At 49.8% G+C, this 24,005-nt stretch overlaps 1 protein-coding gene across 6 annotated transcripts in view; it reads right to left on the reverse strand.

The window, feature by feature from the left end:
- Positions 1 to 1,370: 1,370 nt before the first annotated feature.
- The window catches only part of Adcyap1r1 (ADCYAP receptor type I), a 38,922-nt gene continuing 16,287 nt past the window's right edge, over positions 1,371 to 24,005 (reverse strand). The window contains exons 6-16 of one of the 6 annotated variants that reach the window (XM_051152311.1): positions 21,643 to 21,752; positions 21,084 to 21,181; positions 20,613 to 20,745; positions 19,710 to 19,863; positions 19,316 to 19,376; positions 18,619 to 18,688; positions 15,030 to 15,121; positions 9,391 to 9,471; positions 6,463 to 6,592; positions 4,956 to 4,997; positions 1,371 to 3,578 (exon numbers count right to left, since the gene is read on the reverse strand). In XM_051152311.1, the coding sequence (XP_051008268.1) occupies positions 3,390 to 3,578; positions 4,956 to 4,997; positions 6,463 to 6,592; positions 9,391 to 9,471; positions 15,030 to 15,121; positions 18,619 to 18,688; positions 19,316 to 19,376; positions 19,710 to 19,863; positions 20,613 to 20,745; positions 21,084 to 21,181; positions 21,643 to 21,752 (1,160 nt within the window). In that variant the 3' untranslated portion in view covers positions 1,371 to 3,389. Of the gene's footprint in view, positions 3,579 to 4,955; positions 4,998 to 6,462; positions 6,593 to 9,390; positions 9,475 to 15,029; positions 15,122 to 18,618; positions 18,689 to 19,315; positions 19,377 to 19,709; positions 19,864 to 20,612; positions 20,746 to 21,083; positions 21,182 to 21,642; positions 21,753 to 24,005 lie in introns of all 6 variants that reach the window. The other 5 variants (XM_051152310.1, XM_051152308.1, XM_051152307.1 and 2 more) reach the window with 5 other exon arrangements.

A 24,005-nucleotide genomic window follows, 5' to 3' on the forward strand; every position in this document is an offset into this window, starting at 1 on the left:
GAATTTGCAGTGTCATGGCGCTTGCTGTCTTCTCTTTGTAGTGGGTAAAGGGGACTCAAGGAATTCAAAAGAGAGTCTCTCACAGCTTTCCCTCCAAGGCAGAGAGGGTACAGACCAAACAGCAGAGGCCCTGGTGCTAAGTGACAGGCGCAGGGTTATTTCCACCACTGGGCCCTGCCCAAGCCCCCCATCCCTATTCCCCAGGGAAGGGGCCTTGAAAAGGACTCACTGGGGGCTCCTGAGCATGTCAGGGATAACACTGAGAGTGTAGTCAGGACCTAAGCACAGCGGAGGCCGAGGCTCAAAGCTGCTGCAGTTACACATCCCACTGACTTCCTGGCAACCTAAGCCTTCCTGATATGGAACTCCATGTTCTGAGGACTAGACCCTCTCCTGACACCTGCTGCTTACCCTGTAGCTGGACAGTCATGACAGGAAACAATGACAAGACAGGGATGTCCTCATCCCCTAAACTGGGTGGTTCACAAGATTTGGCCTTTAGGGTTCCATAGACCATCACCCCACTTCTCAGAAACAATCCTCCGCAGGCTGGGTGGTCCTCGGATCTGCTATGCTCCTGCCTCAGGATTTCCAAGTCCACGAAGCCCTTTTCACCTACCAGACAGGATTTCTTAATTATCTTCCCTTTTCTGGGCCCAGGCTACATTATTGCAACCCTTGCCTGGGACCCATTCCAAGAGAAGATGGTTGGTGTTTAGACAGACCCCCAGAGGCACACCGGGCTACACACAAATCAGTAGGTCTTATTGCTTTGCACTATAGATGTAAGAGGGTCAAGGGGGAAGGACTTATGCTGTCCCTTCACTTCCTGTAGCCTGATCCTCCTGGGAACATTCAGAATCCTTGGTATATCTTCTCACAAAACTAGCAAAAAAAAAATTAATAAAAAAAAAAATCTTTCAGATAGAAAAACAAAGCAGTGGGAACCTGGAACTCTTAGGAGGGCCCAGGCCCAGGGCTCAGGAAGCAGCAGCGGGGGGCTCAGGAAGCAGCGGGGCCTCAGGGTTGGTTGGTTTTTGCTGTTCTGTAGTGATGCAACTAGAAAGTCACAGTTTCTTCTTCCACAGTGAAGCAGACAGACCCACTGGTGGGGATGAGGACAAGTGAACGGGGTTCATAGCCCAAGGGCTGCACCTTGGATTGAGGGGGCCACAGGCAACCTGTCCTGCCAGGCATAGAAGGCTAGCTCAGCACATCATGCCTGAGGCCCATTCAATAGCCTGCACTTCCCTCTGCTCTAACAGCTTGCATTGTGATATCCAGATGGGAATATAATCAGAATGTCATTTTCCTCAGCATGCATGTGCACACGCACACACACACATACACGCACACACATACACACACACATATACACACACATACACACACACACGCACACATGCACACACACACACACACACACACACACACACACACACCTTAGATGATATACACAAGGATACATCTGTTTCCCTGCCTTAGTTTGTAACTAGTGCCGAACCCAGAGAAGCACTAGAAACAACCTCGTTTCCTAAACAAGGACGCTGTGGCCCGGCATATGGCACGTTGTGTTCACAGTCACAAGCCCGGCTGGAATCCTGAAGCAATACTTTTGCTAAATAGCTCAGGATCCCCAGAATTGCCCCAAATGCAAGGTGATCAACAGATTTCTTGTCTGGCTGATAACCTGATTCTTGTAACGGGGAGGAGATAGCGGGGAATGATAAGATGCAGGGGGAAAGGGTCAATGTATACTCAGTGGCTAGTCCAAACCACTGAATGTTTCTGGAAAATAGCAAGGAGGCGCTTTCTCCATCTGGCTTTGCCAAAGACCCGAGGGCTTGCTTCACTGGCCAAGAGCACAGAACTCATCTCTAATCATATCACCTAGAACTGTCTCCAGTCTTTCTAATGGCTCCTCCAGCAGCCCTGTCATAAATCTCCTAGAATTCCTTCTACTTACTAAAACAGCAAGCAAGACAGCACCCCACACTCCCCATGCACTCCAGAGCACAACTGTGAACAAGTCCACAGAGGCAAGGACAAGAACAAGCATCAACAAGGAATGAGCTGGGCCTCGTGGCCCCATGGCACTACTGTGTTTTCCTCTGCCTTCCCAAATCTGGGTGTGGCCTTCTGTTAAAGTCTTAGGTTATGCCTGTGCAACTTGCAACTGGAAAGCCAAGGTGGGAGGAGCCGCACCTCCTCCCATCAGTAGCTTCTGCTCATGCATCGTAGACACAGCATCCCCTCCAAACACCCTAAGAGGCCCATGAGTGATTCGAATGTCAGGGGCACATGGAGGAAGTCTTGCAGACATCTGAGTTTAGCAATTGAGTCCAGTCTGGGGGTGGCATGTAGGGTTCCTTGTCATCAGTAGAGGTGGCACTGTGGGGAGCCCGGGGCCCAGGATTTGGCTCATGGAAATTGAAGGTTGCTTCAGAACCCATTGGTTTCTCTGCAAGGTGGCTGGTTCATTCTAGACATGGCTTTGACTTCTGGGAAAATGGAGAAAGGGGAGAGCTAGGGGCTCTCTGTGGTTGGCGTGGCTGGAGAACAGCTTCTTCAGACGATCCATTGTGGGCAAGAAGGGTAGAAATAAAGCCACCACATATTCAGTCTTGAGTCAGGGGTCACAGTCGTGGCCAAGGTAAGATCTTCAGCTATCCCATCTCCTTCCCAACTGAATCTGCATTTCTGGCAATCAGCTCTCTTAGATCAAATGAAAAGCACCAGAACTTTCCCTGACCCTCGCCCCCACCCCAACTTACGTCTTTGATTAAAAGATAACTGGAGCCCTTCCCATCCTCCAGGCACACAGGAGCTGAGCACCTGGACAACCTAGATGTCCGGTAAGCAAAAGGAGCCTCGGGTTGACCTACTCCAAAGGATGCTCAGGACAACTGAACTACATCCCTGGCCAACTGCAGGACCTGGTACAGGCTGAGAAGGGCCCACATCCAAAGTCAATACAGTGAAAGGCTGCTGGGGTGGGCACTACCCCAGCCTCTCCAAAGCAGGTATTTCAGCCTCAGCTCACAAGGCCTTGTACCTGGGATCAGGTCATCGCTGAGGCTGGCCTTGACGTAGTAAGTCAAGATGGAACCTGGCCGAGGTGAGCAGGGTCATGGGTTGTGGGGAGAGATGGGGCAACTTTCCAAATTGGAGGTGTATTTACATGTCAAATTGGGCTCAATGGACCATAGTAGGCAGGACCCACACAGGAGGAGCAATATCAGCCTATATACCCTATCTCTCTCTCTTCTCCCTTTGGGAGGAGCCCAGCTTCCTACCCAGGACCTGCCGAAAAAGAGGGAAGAGGCACAAACATGCGCAGGTACTGGCCCGCAGCCCCAGCCTGTGCAGGTGAAGAAGGGAGACAGGACTCAAGTGGCCAAGTTGTCGGCCGGGAGGCTGGACATTCGGAGCTGGGAGCTGCTCTTGCTCAGGATGGACAGCTGGGTGCCTCCATTCACACCACTGCTGGCCAGGGATGGATGCCGATGCTTGAAGTCCATAGTGAAGTAACGGTTCACCTTCCAGCTCCGCCATTTCCTCTTAACCTCGGCCTGCACCTGTGATGAGCAACATGCTTGTGACTTCCCAGTGAACATCTTCTATGCACTGGCCTGGTGCTTTCCCAGCTGCCGCTGTGACTCCCCACCCACTTCCCACTCTCCAGCGGTACCCTGCATCCTCGTCCTAGCCTATCTTGGCAAGGTTTTCAGACAGCTTCCTGCTGTCTGGGCCTCTCAGAGACCAGTCCTTTGGAACTGTTAAAAAAAAAATCTTTCCCAGAATCCTCTTGACGCACATGGGTCAAATAAGGGTCCTCACCCTTGCTGGCCACTGTGGGGTGCAGAGAAGATGTACTCAAATAGCTTGAAATATCCCAGATGCCCACAGCCCATGAATGGTGCTATCAGCATCTCCAGATAAGACCTAGATAATACAGAGCTTTGGATGCTTCCAAGGTGAGAAGACTTCTGAGACTGAGAGTTATAAGCTCACCCATGCCTCTTGGCAAACCCCCATGTAGCTCTCCACATAGTAAATGGTGGCCACTCTGAGAAAAACCTCAGTCTCCATATGCCACTTCAGCCAAGCATCTTTTTGCAGTAAACAAACCCTGTGACCAGAAGCAGCACCCATATCTATTTTCTCCACTTCGTGCCTCCGGTCCCTTGGCAAACTCCTGACAAGCTGCCCATACCCCCACATCTCGGCTCCCACGGGATCTTTAAGCAAGGCCCCCTGGGCTCTCTATATGTCAGAATGTGATCTTTGGCCTAGGTAGGCCATCCAGTCATGGAGGCTAGTTGTCCTGCATCTTAGACGCAAACAAGAGGAAGAGCCTGCTGATGCCAGAACCTCAGGGTAAAGACCCATCTCCACTTAGCCAGTCCCCACCACTTTCCAGACACTTCTATCCTGGGTTCTGGTCCAGAACATTACCCCAGCAGGCTAGAGAGGGAGCCCCCAAATGATAGCTCTGGAAAAGAAACACCTCTGGAAGGCTCCAGGTTTCTCCTTAGGCTCTCTTCCAAATTTTCATAGGCTCTGTGCTATCAGGGATAGACAGGCTGGCTCACTGTGACCCAGCAGCACGGCCCACCACAGCCTGATAACCTATAGGTAGCAACTCTTACTCACTGAGGCATGTCTTTTGACGAGAATGCATTCTGAAGTTGTGTTCTCAGCACCTATGGTGCCTCCGCCATCTTTACCCTACTCTACCTGCAGTTGTGGCCTTAACTGCAGAGGTGGAGCCATTATGGAATAGGTGGGACATGCCAGGAGATGTCGGTGCCATATAGAACTGGCAGCTATGTCAGTCCCTTCATGTCCTCAGTACTGGAACCTGGAAGATCCCATCCCAAGAATCTGCTCCCTGTCTCTCCTCAACGCACCCCACCTGTCATGCTGAGGATGGTGGAAGGACTGTGTCTTACCTCCCCATTAAGGAAGCAGTAGAGTACAGCCACCACAAAGCCCTGGGGAGAGAGCACAAACAAATGTGAGCCTACCAGCAAGAGAGTCTAGGAGACACTGCGGGCATGTTGGAGGAACGGCAGTAGGAAAGATACCAGAAAGAAGAAAACACTACAGTCTAGACAGGGTGTATCCGCCTGAGACTCTAAGGAAAGTGCCACTAACACAGGCACTTCCTTGATGCCAAATGGTTAGGAGAGCAGTCCCCACTGATAGGCACCTCATCTCGCATCTCACAATCATGTGATAAATAACTTCCATTGCCAAAGACTAACTTCATCCCACTTCCTGTGGAAGCCGCTCACCCTTTCTAAAGGAAGCCAGAACGTTCTCTAGACTTTACCAGCAGCCTGCAGGCGCCTGGGAGCAGGACTCTCAGGACAGAACAGACCCATACCACTGGTTATCCATCACTTCATCCTCCTCTTCCTCCTCTTCCTCCTCCTCCTCCTTCTCCTCCTCCTCCTCTTCCTCCTCCTCTTCCTCCTCCTCCTCCACCCTCACTTGGCTAGCTGCTTCTCGACACCGCAAAGCAAACCATGAGCAGTAAGGATGCGGCAGAGTGTGAATTTAGCTCTTCCATACCAAAGAAAGCAACCTCTTCCTGGTTGCTGAAAAGCAGGACCCCTGGGCTGTCATTTTTAAAAGCCAGAGGGATGGCTGTCCGAATGTCAGTAAACACAAGGATGGAGCCTTAGATCACAATGCCTGGGTAAGAACTTCATCTGTAATTCTCCCAAACTCACCAGACCAACAATGAGAATCTGGGGAAAGGGCTTTGAATTAAAATTCAAGTCAGCTACACAGAATTACTTTCTGACCATTAATCTCAAGCGCTAATTTAAACAGGTGGCTTAGGGAGAGAGCCTCCCCCATGTACAGACCACCACCACTGCTTCCTTCATTAGCTTCCTAGCTGTGAGACACACGTGCACTTCCTTACTGCCACCTACACATTCCTGCTACCTGGACACTCATTGTTCCGTCACTCCTCTTGTCCCCACCTGCACCCGTTCATTTAAAGATCTGCCCAGACACCTCCAGCCAATTCAGTTCTCTGTGTCGGGCCCTATATTGGGGTTCCCTGTGCCAGGGACCCAGGGTGGATAAAACAGAAGTCCAGTCCTCGTGTGACTAGATTATGTGACTGAAGTTGGGGTGGGGGTGGGGGTCTGGACACAGCAGGAGGTCTTAAAGCCTGGGCTATTTCCTGGGCTCTATGGAGCACTTTCATTCAAGTCACTCAGGGGTCCTGGGTGTGGACCCCCAGGCACAGTGACAGCCAGATTTCTTTATCACATCTTACAGCAGCAGACACGGCTGTTGAGAACACCTGCTCTAGTACCCATGTTAGAGACAAACACTGAGGTTGGAAGTTGGGGTTCACAGGGTTACAGAGCAGATAACAGGTCAGAGGTCAGGGCTTAGCTTGCAACAAACTATGCCCTCTGCATGCACCATGCCTACCTGGAAGGAGCCCAGCCCAAGCTCGAACACGAGTCTTTCCCTCTTGCTGACGTTCTCTGGAGAGAAGGCGAATACTGTGTAGTGGATTCCAAACAGTGGGATGAGCAACAGGGTAGAGCGGGCCAGCCGTCTGTCAGGAAAAAGCAAACATCTGCTCTGGGGACTGCAGGGCTTGGGAGCATGGAGGGCAGAGGGCCTGCCATTGGCCCTGGCTACCCTTCACTGCCTCTGCTCACAGACCTCCTTGGCATCTTTCATTGGTGCAAAGGGCCTGGGAGCCATGGAGCTAACTAGAGCCCAGGGATCTTAGGATGCTATAAGGATGCAGGGTGTCCACTGGATGTGTACCATCTACTGAGCCACCTTGAGTAATGTGTAAAGTCAGAGGAACATTCAGGAGAGGATTCCAGAGTCTTGAGCTAAAGCAAACCTGTCCTGTCTCAGAAGGAAGCTACATGGACTCAAAAACAGCTGTTCTAAGGCTCGTGGGAAGAGGTATTTTCTGAGTCTGGGTATAGCTAGGGACATTGGAAGCAATGCTGAAGACCAGGAGGGAGATTCCTAGGTGGGCCACAGAAGAACTTGGGAAGGTTTCAAGGAAGGGCTTGATGACAGAGAAGAAAATTCTACCTGCACAGGAGAGAGCTGCTGTCCCAGAAACTAAGCCAAGGGATGAGAAGGATGTCTGCCCCAAGGATTGGACAAAAAGAGAACCCACCAGTCCTCCCAGGATCTTCTCCTGCTCTTAGCTCTTGGAATTGAGCCAAGTGTAGGGTAGGACCCTGTATAAACAGTACAGGGACAGAAAATGTCCACAGTGAGTACAGCAGGTACACGTGGGCTGGAAGCGATGCTCCAGTGGGAGTAAATTAACAGAGGGACTTCCCAAAGTGGGACCCCATCTATCTCTACCCATCTAGGACACTGGGCCCCTGTAAGCCTCTTCAAAGAGCCAAGCTCTCCTCTGTAGATGTTTTTCTCTCAGCTGTTCCCAGCCCCCTGAAACCACTGGCCTCACCCTATCTTGTCCCAGCTTAGCCTAAAGAAATGGACAGTAAATACAAGGCTGACTATTTGACTGGAGGCAAGGCTACCATGTTCCCCTCACCACCCATGCCAAAAAGCATCCCACTGAATTTGGGGATCCAGATTTCTAGGAAAGCCAAATCCCTAGATTTAATATAAGTTCCTTGATGTCCTAGCTTCTGTGAGAGGGGAGACAAGGAGGAGGAGGAGGAGGAGGAAGAGGAGGAGGAGGAGGAGGGAGAGAAATGAGAAACAGAGAAGGGCGTTGGGAAGAAGAGGAGAAATATGAGCTTGAGGTGACCTTTAGGAGAAGGTTCAATTCAGAAAGGAGGAAGCCCACAATTGTGGGTCTCACAGTTCCCTTCTTGCTCAAATGCAACACATTCTCTAATTTCTGAGGGTTCCTAGACTAGGACAGGGCCAGTGGGATCTGGATAAATCCCTGCAATGAGCCCACATGGATTCCTAGAAGTCTATCCTCATTGTGGTCCATACTTTATGGTCCTAAAGAGGGCCCCTCTTTGTTAGGTCTCACAGCAAGTACATTCAGACACATAGTCAACAATGGAATTGCCTGTGCTATGGAAGAGCAATAGGATTGCCCAGGCACACAAGCTAGAATCCTTAAAAGACAAGTTGCCTGGGCACCAGGTCCTGCTTGCCTTTCAGTCCCAGGACCTGGCACCAGAAACCATCAGGGTATATCTGGAGACAGAATGGAAGTTGGAAAAGCTGTAAGGTGTGCCTAGCAACAAATATGCATGGCAGATCAGGAGGTCCTGCTGGGTCCTGAAACAGGCCAAGGCCCTGCTTTCTTCCTCCAGCATCCCCTCTGCTGTGGGCCCACTCCAGGTTTCTGCTCCACCAGAGTAATATAGGACCTAGGAACCAGAAGCCAAGCCTCTCCAATGTTCACAGTGGCATTAGATGTATTTGGTTCAGGGATGGTGCCAGAGCCCAGGACTGATGTGTAAACAGAGGGTTTCCCAAGGTGTGGCCCTCCCTCAGCATAGGCAGAGATGACAGCCAGGGACACCTCAGGGGCCCTTGCCAGTCAGGGAGTGGTGACAGGTGAGAAGACTTCATGAACCCAGTGTGTGGGACCTGTGGGTCTCTTGAGCTGATAAGCCTTGAACTACGACTAATCTAGAGAGACAGTGAGTGACATGACCTCTACCTCTAGCCTCCTCTCCAAAAAAAGCCTTCAAAAGGAAGAGGAGTCCTACAACCCAAAGAAGAGCTTCGAGGGTGATCAGAGACATCCAAACTTTCAGTAGGTTGCCAGGAAAGCCACACTTCCCACTCTGTGGGTGTCATAAGTGACCTAGGGTGTGGCTCCTTGGACACTCTAGGCTCCAGTCCTTGCCTTCTCAGTCTTATGACTTACTTCACCTCACCATGCTCCAGTTTTCTTGTCTATAAAATGGAGACAGTGCAAGAAGCCACTTTATAGGGTTCTTGTGGAGACGGAGCTTTAGCCAATTTGCACACAATCTGCTCAGCACATAGTGAACTCATCTCAGCTCTGAGCTCTTACAATTTTGCAACTGCCAAAAGAAGTAGACTCCCGAGGAAGGACAGACAGACTTTTGTCAGCAGCCACTACCTGCTTGCTGTGGACTGAGGCAGGCATCAGTAGCTACCAAGTCAAGATGTTCCCACAATGCCACAGTTCGAATACTCACATGCCCTCCAGCCCCACCCACGAGACTGCAAAGAACTCACAAGACACATATCAACATGCAACAGCCAGGAATAGGGAAGGCTGGGAGGCTCGGGGTGGCTCTCCACATGCCTCCAGCCTGGCATAACACAAGCACAAGGCAGTGGTAGCAACAGCAACATGCAAATCCCCCACCCCTCCGGGACACCCCGGCCACAGCCACGGCCACACACACTTACAGAGTAATGGTGGATAGTTCTGACATCTTGCAAGAGTGCTGCTGAGCCCGCTGTGGCTTGCAGTAGCATTTCTGCACGCAGCTGCTGGGTGTGACAAGATTAGCACTTTTGTCAGCTGGGGACATTGGGCAATGAAGAAACTGCAGTAGGACTTGGGGAGACTTAGTTTACAGGGCACAGGGAGGGCAGAGAAGTGAGGGAATAGAGACAAGCTAAGGAAATCACCCGGAGGCGAATGAGGAAGCCAAGGACTAAAGTGGTCAGCTCTAGACAAAGGAATGTATGTCCGTAAGTACACATGTATGTGCATGGCTGTAACACACATACAGACACACACACACAGACACACTGATACACACAGACACACAGACTGACAGGCACACACACACACACACACACACACACACACACAGGGGCCACTAATAGGCGAGTTGTATTAAAAGGCAGGTATGTTCAGATGATGAAGCCTAAAATGAGACTCAGGCAGGGAGCCAGAGTCCATCTCTGGTATCAGCCCCAGACTTGGAGCAAGGCTTTGCCAAGGTCACCCAGTGAGATGAGTAGCTGGGCACAAGGCAATAGACTCCTGGGTTTGGTGGCAAAGATCACCATATGTGTTCTGACTACGTCTTCTTCCCTCACCCCCACCTCTTCTCAGTGTAAGCACACACAGAAGAGTAGAGGCAGCCCAGGCTTAATGGACTGCTCATTAGTCTAGACCTGTATTGACCTACTAAGGTAGCCTAGGTGGCTACTCAAATTAAACTTAATTAAATTAAAACTCTAGGTGGCTATTCAAATTAAACTTAATCAAAATCCAATAGGCTGAAAAACTCTACTTCCTCAGCTCGTTCAGTCACAGTCTCAGGGCTTAATAGTCACATGTGGCTGGTGGTGATCATGCTGGACACAGAGCTCCAAAACATCCTAGGACTCCATAGGGCAGCACTAAGCTAGACCACTCCGTTCGGGTATATGGACAGTATAGTCTCAGGCTGAAAAGGAAAAACTTGAGAAACAAGTTGCACTGAGGAGGTAGCACAGGGCCAGGCTGCCAGTGAGTCCTGCTGCCCTCAGTCACAGAGGCATCATGCCCTCTTCCCCTGGTTCCTCCTGGTCCTGCTCGTGCCTGAGCTGGCATAAGCCAGTGACTCTAGTCTCCCTATCAGAGATCAAGAGTCATGTCACCTTAGATAACAAGTTATCTCCTCAGGGAGATGACTGAGGCACCTCATACTGGCTGGTGGACGCATCAATCAGGCATGGGTGGGTTAGATGCCAGGGAGGACAAGTATGCAGGAGAAATTAGTTCCTCGACCTTCGAAGACCTGCTCTCTGACTCCTGCTGAGAGCAGATCTAAAGGCAACTAGAGTTCGGGAACAGGTTTCTTTGCTGAGGCAAGAGCATGTAGTTCCAGATGGGGCAAACACCAGCTAGCCTGGCAGGCTGTTCCTCTCTAGGCCTGTGCTGCGCATTCACCATGACATCTTTCCTTTCCTGTCACCTATGAGGTGGATGCCAAAGGCCCATTTTGTAGGTGTTATTTGATGCCTTGTTATTCAAGTGGTTGCTAGGCCCACAGCAGGAATAGTACCTGACCACATCTTAAAAGCAGACTATGGTGCCACCGTGACCTACTGAGGCACCAGCTCAGGAGCTGCCTTCCAACTGCAGCCTGGGGAGCTGTATTACAAGGTATTCCAGGATCTCGGAAGTTTCTCGTAGGTCTTTGGTGAGTGACAAGGGATATGTGTGTGTGCATGTGTGCGTGTGTATGTGTGAGAGAGAGAAAGCGGGGGGAGGATCTCTTGGTCCATCAGAACAGCAGCTGCCCTTTCCCTGATACCTCCCTTACCCAAACTAAATGACTAAAAACCCTTCAACCCTGGCTGAAGCAGACACCAAAGCCAGGGCCAGTCCAAGCCACTGCACATCCATATATCCGTTACTCAGTTGGTACCACCTTGAATCCAGACTTTAGCCTTTCTCCCCCAAGACCTTTTCTTTTTCTCCCAAACTGCCCCCATGTTCCTCCCTTTTGAAGAATCCATTACATTTTACAGTAAACATCGTTAAAAAAAATTCTTGAAAATAGCCAAAGGACAATTTAGTGACAAGTTCACTGGGACAGGAGAGGAAGGGCAAATCAAGAAGCAGCAAAAGCCAGGGTGACATCCAGAGGGATTTCGGGGGAGACAATCTGGAAAAAGAGGGGAGGCGGCCCTCTCCTAAGACCCTGCCTCTGACCTGTAGTGACTTACAAACAGACTCACTGAAGAGCAACAGGACGTGCAGTGGCGGGGGCGCTGACCAAGTGCGTGAGAAAAGCAGGGCATAGGACTCCAGGGACAACAGCAAGAGGAGAGAAAGGTCTTATCTAGAGGTACACTTACGACAACCTGAGGGGCCACCCTGAGTTCAAGGAAGCACAGGAGACTCAGAGGAGGGTACCTGGGGGCTCCCCAAAACAAGACAGGGAGCTGTGCCTAGCAGAAACTCGGGCTTCAGGCCAAAGTGAGCAAACCCTGGCTAGCTCAGGACTGAACCTTGCACACCCTAACCTGAGCCTCGCCCGCCCCCGCCCCCCCCCCCCCTGCTGACCCTAACACCGTCCAGGCTCCCCTGCCCTCCACAAGGCCCCACATGCAGCAGGTTCTTCAAGGCTCAGCCAGGAGCACCTTGGTCCACAGTGAACAAACCCTTTGCATCTGAATATCTGGTACCAACCTACAGGAAAGGGGGTGAATGTTGGTCTGAGGGCACAGGCAGGGGGTCCTCTCGGGCTTTCTTGGGGACTCTCAGTCTTAAATTTGTTCTGGAAACAGAGGGGAAAAAAACCAGAGAGCTGTTGTGGACAGACCAGAAGGGGTTTTGTGGGAGAATACACACACTTGGGGCCGCAGGCACAGCCCTGGAATCTCCCACCAAGCGCTACCGACCCCAGGTTGTCCCTCCTCCCCAGTGCAGGTGTCTCCCCCTTAGAGCCAGCTACCCTAGTGCCCTGGGAGTGGAGTACTTTTATTTGGGGCAGGGGACATCTAAATTCTATCAGGGATCTTCATCCACGAAGTCTATTTTACACCCAGGCTTAACCTACCATTCAGAATCTGTGGATCTCAGGGATCCATCCCAGGAAAGATGACTCAAGCCAGCTCTGATGTCAACTGCCTGTCTGCACTATGGCCACAGCCTATGGCCTGTGCACTACGGCCACAGCTCCTTCCAGCTGGATTCATGGTACTTCATCGAGCACTAGTGTCCTTTGCTGTAAAGGAGGCTTCTACCTGGCGGTGGCTTGCCCAGCTTGCAATGACACTGTAAGCATCAATTGTGTGCAAGTGTTTTCACATGCTCTGCAGCTCTCAGAAGCTATGTCACCTGGGTCAATGGGGGCTCCTTGACCCTGGGAACACCAGACACATAGCTGGATTGACAGCACCAAGCTGCTCCCTTGTCCAGCCTTAACCTTTCCCTGGCTTCCCGACATCATCCACTTGAGTTTTTCATCTTTGTGATGAGAGACTATTATAGGTTTGGTTTTCTATACCAAATATCACTGGCTAAGCCTGTAAAGTAACAGTCGCTTCTTCAAAGTTCTGGACTAAGATGTGCTAATAACAAGTGGTTCTTATCTATGCATTAAAAAAGCCCACTGCTCTTTCCCTTCAGGCCAGTGGCAATTGCTGTTGGCATATGAGGTGGCAAAGGTGTGATCAGGCTTCCCAGAGCATCCTTATTTACCAAGGCAGAGCTGCTGTGCGTGTCTCTGCATAGGCAAAGTAGGGAGAAGCAGGAGGGGTCTTCCCAGTCAGCCAGAAGAAGATGGCTCAGAGGCCTCAGAAGAAGAGCAAGATCCTACCAGGAAGGGGGTGAGACCAAGGCAGGTTGACAGTGCTCAGGAGAGAATGAGGCGAACTTAGCTTCTCACCAGTTCCGATGACTAGAGGTGACAGTCAGGAGGGGAGCCAGGTCACAAGTAAGTAAGAGAAACTGAGGCTGGGCATAAAGGCATGACTTCAGCTTCCTACACTGGACAGGGAGATGGGGGAGGGGAACAAGGGGACTGTTTTGTGACTTTCTGGGACAAGGTTAGCTCTCCAGTGCAAGGGCAAGAAGCAACAGAGCCGTTGCTGTACTCATGAAATCATGCCTCATATGGAAGCATAACTTCCTATTACATCACAGATACAGACAAGCGAGGGCTGTTAAAAAATAATAATGAATAAACAAATACCAGGAAAAATATGGAAAAAATGAACAATGGTTGGTTAAATAAATAAACAATAATAAAAACATGAAACAGTGAACAGGGTGGATAATAAAATAACCACGAAGGTGTCCTTTTTCAGTGTTTCAGTGTTTTGACATTATTTCAGCAGAGAACGCATGCTATATAATAAGGGCCCTGTGATAACAGAAGGTACCCAGCAGTCTATACAGACTGATGGACCAAAGGCAATTCCACTCCTCTTCAATATCACCAAAGGAGCCTGGAGGAGGATGTGGGACTCGGTCTCTTTACAAAACTCCTTCTCTTCCTTAAGAGAGCCCCTAAGAGTAGAGCCCTCTGCATCACACTCTCTCCTGTCAACCACATTTTTTTTTTCAGGGAAGCCAAGGTTGCAAGCCTCAGGCTTGGGTCTCTAGCAAAGACCCCAGTGACACTGTGAGAGTCCCATAGCTCCTCTCGCCTACCCTTGGCTGCTACTGTGCCTTTGCTATCAACCTCACAGAGCCTGCGACCTTACTCTTTAGCATCAGAAGTGTCTCTACACACCACAGCCCGTTCCTGAGCTACGAGGGCTGAGGCAGCAGGAGCTCTATCTTATTTCAGAATGGGACAGGGCTGGGATTGAGGCAGCCATGCATTTTTTAGGGTAGTGACTGAAGAAAAAAAAAAAAACCACCTCTTGGAACTCACTAAGCATAGCGAAAGCCTTGCACGCAGATGCAATCACAGAGCCTATACTTTTTTTTTTTTTTTTCGGCCAGGGATGGAGGGTGCTGATGCAGAAATTCAGACAGATACAGAGGTGGAAAGAGCTGTTCTGAGGAGAGGTGGAGGAAAGAGAATCATCCCCATGCAGTGAATGACCAAGGAGAAGGTGCCCCTGTTGACTACCAGGCACTTAGAAGCTTCTGCACAGTGGATGGGGGCATGGCCTTTCACAGCCACACCTCCAGTCTGCCTGTCTTCCCTCAGAATCAGCATCCCCAAAGGAAAGCCAGATTCTAAAGAACCAAGACCCTAGCTACTCCAAAAACTCTGGAGTTCTCCGCTGGCTTTCCTGCCATCCCAGAGACTCATTCTTCTCTCTCTCTCTCTCTCTCTCTCTCTCTCTCTCTCTCCCATCTCGTCTCTCTCCTCTCCTCTCTCCTCTCTCTCTCTCTCTCTCTCTCTCTCTCTCTCTCTCTCTTTCCCTTCCCAAGTGATGCGGAGCTCTGGGTTAGCTCGGGTCTGAGAGGGGCAGTTGTAGTTCATGAGCACTTTAATCAGGAAGAACTCTTGCAATTGCCTGTGCTAGGTCAACCTGCCAGCAGAGCTCAAGCTTTGTCCTGCCTGTGACCCGAGTGCAGGCCGGCCGGCCATGTGGTCGGAAATGGCTGTGGCATCCCCACATCCACGTGACATACTTACAAGTAGATGCTGGATTCGTTGCCTCCCATGTCTGGAGACTGCAGCTTTTGTACGAGGATGATGATGATGCCGACGAAAAGCACAAAGTTAACCTGAGGAGGGAAGGAAAGCACACTCCAGTCTCCGCCCAGCCTGGGACTCCACAGCAGGACCCTCTCCCAGCCAGGCAAGTTCCCTTGCAGATGTCTCAGCCTCTCACTGAGTCGCTCAGATGAAGGAAAACAAAAAGAAATAATTCTACACAAAAACCTGGAAATAGAGAGGGTAGGGACTAAGCAAGGAGGTAAGGTAAGCGCTGCCTGGAGTATAAAGCAAAGAGAAAGCTAGGGTGATGGAAAAGAGGGGCTGCACAGGTGACCCCAAGCTTAGCCAGGTGGTAGTGATTCAGGCCTGTAATCCCAGCACTTGCAAGGCCGAAGCAGGAGGATCAGGCATTCCAGGGACACCTTGGACAGATAGCAAAACTGTGTCACAGAGTTAGGGAGACAGAGAGGTGGGGTAGGGTGGGGAAGAGGAAGTTTAAGTTCGAAGTCCTGGAACACAAGGAAGCGGCCACAGCATTCCTAATTAGGGGACTCCAGGGAACAGCAATATGTGCCATCAGGGACAGATGCTTTCCAAACAAAGTGGGAAGCTGCATATGGACTGAGAAAGGCGGAGGAAGGGCTGCAAATGAATGCCAAGGAAGCACAACAAGAAGCCTGCGCACAGCGCAGCGACATCTCTGGGCCAGAGCCAAAGTCGCCCTTAGGAAAAGAACACACACAACACGGATTCTTTAAAAAACAATAACAGCTGCTGAAAGCTACTAAGCAACTGAAAGATGGAGAGTGATCATCTTAAAGATGTATGTAAGAGGGAAACTGATGCAGGTAAAAAGAACCGTCACAAGAAAAAAAAGGGCAGCTAAATAAGGCTTGACCAACACAGATCCTGTTTGCTCTTCTCTTTGTTTTGCAGATCGGTTAGAATAACAAGGCACACCCCCTCCCCTGCCATGCTTGTTTCTGCTTCTGCTGCTGCTGTCTAATTAATGCTGGAATTAACTCAGCAAATATTGCTAAGGAGAAAGCCCAATTAAATATCTAGGGCCAAGAAAGAGGACAAGAAATAAACAGACAATTTCAAACCATGAGAGACCGTTGACCAGAGCCAGAAAACTAAAATGCGCAAGACAGCTTACTAGGAGGTCGAAAGCCTAAAAAGAGCAATGGCTTCAGAAGGGAATTTGAAAGTAGTCAAAAGTCTGTGCAACATGAAATGTCAGGCCCAGGCAATTTTACAAACTTGTAAAGGAAATGCAATTTCCCTGACACATAATTGTTTCAGGGTATATAAGCACAATATCTCAAAGATCCTATGACAAAAAAACCATACAAAGAGGGGGCAGAGGGATAGCTCAGCCAACAAAGCCTTATAGCATGTGATTCCCCAGAACTCAGGTTAAGAGAAAGAAAAGGATAGGTGTGGCAGAGACAGAAAGATCTGGACTGGGTTCCAAGCCAGTGAGAAATCCTTCAAAAAACTAAAAATAAAAATGGGCAGAATCCTGAAGAATAGTACTAGAGATTGATCTCTGACCTTCCCACTCACACACACACACACACACATACACACACACACACATACACATACACACACACTCACACATGCACGCATGCGTGCCAGATTGGGGGGTGGGGTGGGGGCAGAGACAAAAAAAATGCTGAGCATAGTGACTAATACCTACAATTCCAGAATTCAAGAGATGGAATGTAGCCCTGACTGTCCTGGGCTCACATTGTAGACCAGGCTGACCTCGAACCCTCTGCCTCTGGAGTGTTGGGATTAAAGGCGTGTGCCACCATGCCCAGCTTAAAAATGAGATCATGAATCTGAGGCCAACCTTGGCTACATAGTGAAAGCCTGTTTCAAATGGCAAAACAAAACAAAAGCCAGGTGGGAACAAAAAAATAAATAAATAAACTCACAGAGACATATAATATATATGAAAAACAGTGCAAAATCTTTAAGCAAAACATTAGCAAACGGAATTTGGTGGCACATGAAAAGGGCAAGCAGGTCATGACCACAAAGATTTCACCTGGGAATGCACGGAAATGTAGTACTATTCTTTATAAAGACAGATGACAACAACAAACTACGTTATCCCTGTGAGACTGGCAAACGATTAGTAACAGAAACATCAGCATAGACGTGGTAGCGCAGGAAGTGAGCCCTCCTGCTCCCTATCCATAGCTGTGTGAACCAACAATCAGGGCACACACGCTTTCTCCCAGAACCTTACCCCTAGTGATTTATCCCAAAGACTCAATCACATATGCTCAAAGCCAGATAAATACAACCGTAGCGCCAGAGAAGAACTGAGTAGTATATATTTATCCTATGTTGTCAAAAGAACATGACCGCTTTGGCATGTCTGATAAGATGAAACACCCGAGCTCAGTTTTATAACAACATGCACAAAAGCCAACCAGGAAGAGAACCTTGCCCAATTGCATGCAACACAACTGCCAAAAGCGAGAGCAAACACTGTCCTCCATAAAAACAAGGAATAAAAAGAACAAATATTGGGAAAGATGGGCAAGAAGCTGTTTTCATTTACAGGTTGCATAATTTCCTATGTAGAAACCCCATGTGAACCAAAGAAAGAAAGAAATTAAACTCTTCAGAGAATTCAGAAAGGTAACTAAGCCAAGAAGTCACAGAGAATGGTCCTTTCCCCACATGGGCCCAGTAATCCACCAGGTAAAACAATGAAGGAAAGATGCCTAGAGTCAAGCAAGACCCAGGCTGCAGAACATCTCAGAGGAAGCAAACGGCAGCAAGAAAGCCTGGACAGACAGGGAATTTTGCTGTATTCTTGGGGGGGGAAACCAATTTTCCTCCAAATTGATATATGATTCTATGCAGGCCTCCACCAGACCTTTTCTTACAACTTAATAAAGGTTAAGTCACTTCCTGTTCAAAAGTCTGCCTGACTAAGTAAGTGGATGTACAAGAAATTTTCAACAGAAAAAAAAAAAAAAAACAAGAAATTTGCATATAACACAGTAAAACATACAGGGTCGCAGCAGCTGGCATAGCCACCTGGGCAGGCATATTAGTAGCACAAAAGTGAAGGTCTCCAACCCATAGTGTGTACCTGTATGCAATAAATAATTTTTCAGCATATAAGATTCTATAAAAAGACTAAGACTGAGAAACGTGCATCTACCAAAAACAGAAAAGTAGAAAAATAGCATTTTAGAAAAGAGAAAAATTAAATACAACCTTTCTTACAGATGCATCTTGATAATCTAAATCACAATAGTGTCCTGAGGCAATTAAGGGCAGCTTTGACTAGCAATACCCCTCCAGAGGTTTGTTTTCAAGAAAAAACTTAGAAATGCTCAAAATTATGCATGAAATTAGTCCTAGTAGTGCCTTCCATAATGATTAAGAATGAAATAACATGCTTGCCCAACACTAGGAGAATAACTGAGTCATTTGTGCATCAGTGTTACAGACTATAATACAGCTGTGACAAAGGCCTTTCTTTTCCTTCCCTATGTGCTCTTTGCCTGACCTTTGTCCGAAGGACACTCACCATTATAGAGCCAACCACAGGACCTTTGATCACCCACCACAGAGCCGTGCTGTCATTCATGTCCCAGCATCTGGAAGATGGGTAAAGAGGAGAAGTCATAACAGACCCCTGAAGAGCATCACATGACTAGCTGGGGGCCCTCCCCTTCCACCCTCTGTACCCCTGACCAGAGAAATCTGGAGGTAAGGGTGAGCTGGCTAGAACAGTACTCCTCCCCCGAGGCTTGCTTTTCCCTCTGTTCCTCTATCATAGCAGAGACAAGCCCAAGAGTCAGAGTCACAGTGGGATGCCGGGAAAGGACATGTCTCCCATTCAGATCCGGGCTCCCTAGGGTAACCTTGGGGTTGAGAGTGACTTCACCTTCAACATTCTTCCTCCTGTCCTCCAAAGGCTACTGGACGGTCAGAGCTTTCCCAAAGCTGCTTTAAAGTACACAGGCTCCGAAAGTTAGCCATCCTTTTGCTGGGTTGTCCATTGAGACAAGGGTTACCAAAGGGGTGAGGACTAAGGAAGAGCCTGAGACCAAGCTTCGGTCTGGGGCTGAGACAGGGCTCATGGCACGGGGTGAGGACTCAGGTGGTACCCAGGGCTGGGTTTTGGTTGGAACCGCATGCTGGGACTTGAAGTCAGGCAGGCACGGAATCCCAGGCATAAAAACATACTCTGTGCTCCATCCTGACTCTCTGGCTGTACTCACCCTGCATCGTCGAAGTAGAGCCTCAACACAGCCCACACAGTCACACACACAGTAGGGGTCCCTGGAGAGCAAGAACAGAAAACCGACTTTCCCAGGATACCCTCAGCCTTGCAGTTCCTGGGGGCCCTATGGTGTCTCATTCTCAATTCCCCTCATACTTTCCATCTCCCCCAGCTTCAGGCCATCTGGTCTCCCAAGATGATTCCTGGGCATAACTTGCCCCCAGAAAATGGGGTCCCAAAGGAAAAAAGTTTAAAATGGGGGGGTAGTTCTAAAAATTAACGAGAATCCCACAGCCTAGTGAGGGCTCTGTTACCTGATGCTTCCTAAAGCTGGAACCAAGGACACGTTGCCCAGGTGGCCTGAGCCCACCCAGACTCAGCCAGTGACCTACCCCAGCCAATGATGGTGTACCAGTAGAAATATCTCCTCTCAGGAAAGAAGGTTTCCACCAGCAGTGTAAAGAGGTACAGGCCTTCAATGAACAGCCAGAAGTAGTTGGAAACCACGCAGTAGTGAAAGAAAACCATAACAGCTTTGCATTCCACCTACAGAGACAGCCAGAGAGGAAAGTCAAGCTCTCTGCCCTGGCCCCCGGGTAAATCCTGAACTCCAGCTCCGCAGGGCGTGGGGTGTTCAGAGGCATTCCTGCTTAGGGGAGGTAGAATACACAGCATCCTCGGACTCGGGACAATCTGCCCAGGCCCGGAAAGGGTGTACGCCAGGACAAGCTCCTCTTTCCCACCCTCTCACCCCTTGGCCAGCACTCTCACCCAGGGAAGTAGGAAGAGGAGCAAGCAGCCGTCCGCACTGAGGACTGCTTACAAAATGAGGGTTTGGACCCATCATAGGTGGAGCCACACACCTCGGCTCCGGGAAATCTCTTTTCAAACAGATCCTCAAACTACGCCCTCCCCCGATGCCTAGTCTGTTTCTTATCCCACCCTACCAAAGGCCAGTTTTCGGCATGTACCTCCTTCAAACATCTGCGCTTGTGAAAGCAACTGCAAGGAGCCTGGCTCCTTGGAACGCAGAACGCCACGTGACTTGTTACGTGCCAAGGGACTAGTTAATCCCTGTATGAGCCTCATTCTCACCTGACCTTCCTGGCCCAAGGTCCAGCCTGGGGATGGGGGGGGGGGGCGGGGCTGTGTTTTTGTTGGGATTGACGTCATACACTGGCTATAATAACCACTCCATAACTCCCAAACTTCCACATGTTTCCACATGTGTTCTCCTTCAAGGACACCTGCCCTATAGGGTGTTAGCAGGGCAGAGTCCTGCTTGGCTCACTTACAGTAGACACAAAACAATGGCTGCTGTCCTGTTCAGCATATAAGATCCAGTCTTTGATGAAGACAGAGATAGCCCTCAGCATGAAAGACACGAACAGGTTCATGTGGATGAAATTGCGAGTGCAGTGCAGCTTCCTACAAGGACCAGAACGGGATGGCCGTGAGCTCACAGCACTTCATACCCTCAGGGTGTGGGCCTACTCATGGTTTGTCTTAATGTGGCCCCTCTACCACACCACCCTCTTCTCCCACCTTGGACATCCTCTGCCTTCCCCACCCTGGTCATCTGCTGGCCAGACTTCCCCCTCCTGCAGCCTCTCTACCTAGACAAGGAAGACTAAGGCAAACAAATATATTTGCTACCTTCCCATCCGCTGTGCTAGGGACAGGGTCTGCCTTCCAAGGGACTTTCCAGGGATGTCCCCTTGGAACGGGGATGGACAATTCTGTCTGTAACACTACTGAGCTCTCACCGGAAGCGGCACAAGATGACCATGGCAGTGGTGAGGGTGACAAGGGAAGTGCTGTAGCCGACTGTGTAGAGGGCCTTCACCGACAGATAGTAGTAATCCTGGAGCAGGGCACAGGACATGGAGGGCTCTGCTTAGGACCAGTCACTGGCCTCCTAGACCCATACCCAGTGTCCCAGACCAAGCCCTGCCCACCTGTGGGCCCAACATCCCCCCCTCAAAAACCTCTGCCATCACCACACTCCTGGCTGGATGCCTACTTCTCTGTTCAGAATGCATTGAAAGCAAGGGCACTAAAGAGAACAGAATACAGCCCTAGCCCGAAGAAGGGTCAAAGAAGCTCCCTGCTAGGCCCAGAATTAAGTTATCAATTGCTGAGCTACCTAGAAGATGGTGTCCTGAAAGGTAGTCAAGGTAGAGGGGGCTTGTCTGTGGGCAGAACTCAGGAGCGTGAATGAACACCCTACCCTCCACTCCACGCTTCAAGCTCAGTACCCAGAAGGTGCTCCTGAGTGCTGCCCTGAGCCCCAACACCTCAGAACTAACCCACCACCTCACTTACCTGGTCCCCAGACTCAGGCTCATAGTCATCAAACCCACAAGCATCGAAGTAATGGGGGAAGGGCTCCGACCAGCCGTCCTCTGTGCAGTTCCGGCCCACGACCCCCATGTCTGCAGAGAACAGAAAAGTAGGCAAGGCATGCGAATGGCTTAAAGTGACCCTGAAAAGTCATTTCATAGTGGGAACTCCAGAGGCCTTCTGTGTTCAACTGGGTCACTTGAGCTAGAAGGTACAAGACTGAGCGATCGCTGAAGACCTGGCAGGCATCCTTCACTAGGGACAAGTCAGATGGGGAGCAGGATGAATGAGCAACCAAGAATCCAGTGTGCCTGCATTGCTCCTGTAATACCCCCCACTCACCAGAGGAGGGTCTGGAACCTGTACTAGGGCCTTAGATTAGCTCTGCTCAAAGTGTCAATGTGCAGAACCACCTAGAAACTCGTCACAAATGCTACGCCCTAGTACGACCCCAACCTCAGCCCCAACCCCAGTACCCTAACAAGGCATCCCGTATGTCCAAGACTCCTTGGGTGACTGTGGAGTGAGGCTCTGGCACACATGGTCTACCCCAGCTGTAATATCTTACAGCAATGGGGCACCTGGCTTTATTGTTACTTAGTAAGCCCGGGCCTACTTTATCTTACTGCCAACCTTCCAAAGATACAAACTCAGTGGGGGATTTGTTGTTGTTGTTTGGGTTGGTTTTGCCCTTCAGAGTTTTGTAGTCTGCCTCTTGTCTTTGATGGACATTCATTCTCTTTGGGTTGACTTTAAGGCCATTGTGTGGGATGCTGTGGGGGGAGGGGGGATAAAGCAGTCACCACTACTGAGAGAGGCACTTGCTGCTCCCTGCAAAGCAGAGTACGGGCTGAATTTGTTTTTTATATAAGTGGGTTGCTTCACTCTCTTCTTCTGAGCCACTAAGGTCCAGGGACCACAAGGCGAGTAGGCCTTTTCTTCCAGCTAGCACCTGAGTGTGGTGCTATTTGTCCAGATATGTGTCCCTAGCTGATAGCCCAAGAGCTACCAGTCTCCTAGGACACATAGAAAGGAACAGGATGTTCAGATAATTTAAAACCCCCCACAGACAGAATAGAGGTGTTGAAACTTCAGTTGTACACCCCAAATCACTTTGTGGCCTTGGTAGAGTGCAAATTCTGGGGCCCCATCCTAGAGTCAGTGATAAAATCAATCTATGGGTTTCAGGGGTGAATGACTCACATATAGTAAGGGACCACTGTGGATGGGGAGTTTAGAGCACACGCCGCTGGATAGGATCCTGTCCTCTGTGATCAAGGTGGCCTCTGGGAAGCTCAACGAGGAAGCCATGGGTCAGTGCGGGATAGAAGGCAGAGGGAAAGACCCTCAGTTTTTGAGACAGGGTTTCTCTGTGTAGCTCTGGCTGTCCTGGAACTCACTACGTAGACCCATGCTGGCCTCAAACTCAGAGATCCACCTGCATCTGCCTCCTGAGTGCTGGGTTTAAAGGTGTGCACCACCGGCCAACTGCCCCCTCACTTTTCTAACCAGCATTCTTCTCTTGCTGGTGGGCTTGGAAGATATAAGACCAATTGCCATCAGCCTAGAGAGTCAGGCATAGCCTCCCTGGGACTGAGAGGGACCATGACCAGAAGAATAGTCTACCCAGAATGGAGGAGTCTCCACAGCTTCTGAGACCTGTGGCACAAGCTGAGAAGGAGTCCAGCAGGCCTGAGGGGGGTGTCACCAGATAGTCTTCTCAGAAAAAAATGTGCCTCAGGCTGTTCCTGGCAACCTCCCTGCAAAGCCCCTGAACAGTTCAGAAAAATCTCAATGCTTACTCCATCTCTGCTGGGAGCCAGAGTAGCTAAGCCACTGCCCGCTCTAGGCTTTACTTAACTCTGTCTTGTCCCCCTCACAGACGTAAGAAGAAGAAAGAGACAAAGGGTGCACCGAAATCTGAAAATCAATTTTTTAAAAGAAAAAGAAAAAAGCTTCCTAGAGGGAAAGGCCATTTCCTTTCTTTTATTTTCCCTCTTTATTTTAATAACACGATGTAGGCTCAGGAAAACACAAACGTTTTTGTTCCTAAAATTGCTCTATGAATATTGTTCTGGTAGAAATCTCCGGAAGATGGAGCGCTCTCCAGATTGTCAAAACCTTGCAGTGACAGCATCTCTTTCACTAGGCTGTTTGCTCCAACAATGTCATAGGAACACAGCACCCTCCCTGATAGGGCCCTACCCTATCACCTGGATGTGGTGGCCCCACGCATCTGGCCCCGATTCGGCTGGCAAAATGAGAGACTCGGGCAAAACCCAAGAACCTGGCCTTTACCAAGTCTGTAGAGAGCAAGAATGACATAGGCATGCGGTGTGTCCCTT

Source organism: Acomys russatus, chromosome 10 (genome assembly GCF_903995435.1).
Source record: "Acomys russatus chromosome 10, mAcoRus1.1, whole genome shotgun sequence".
In the NCBI taxonomy this organism is placed as follows: domain Eukaryota; kingdom Metazoa; phylum Chordata; class Mammalia; order Rodentia; family Muridae; genus Acomys; species Acomys russatus.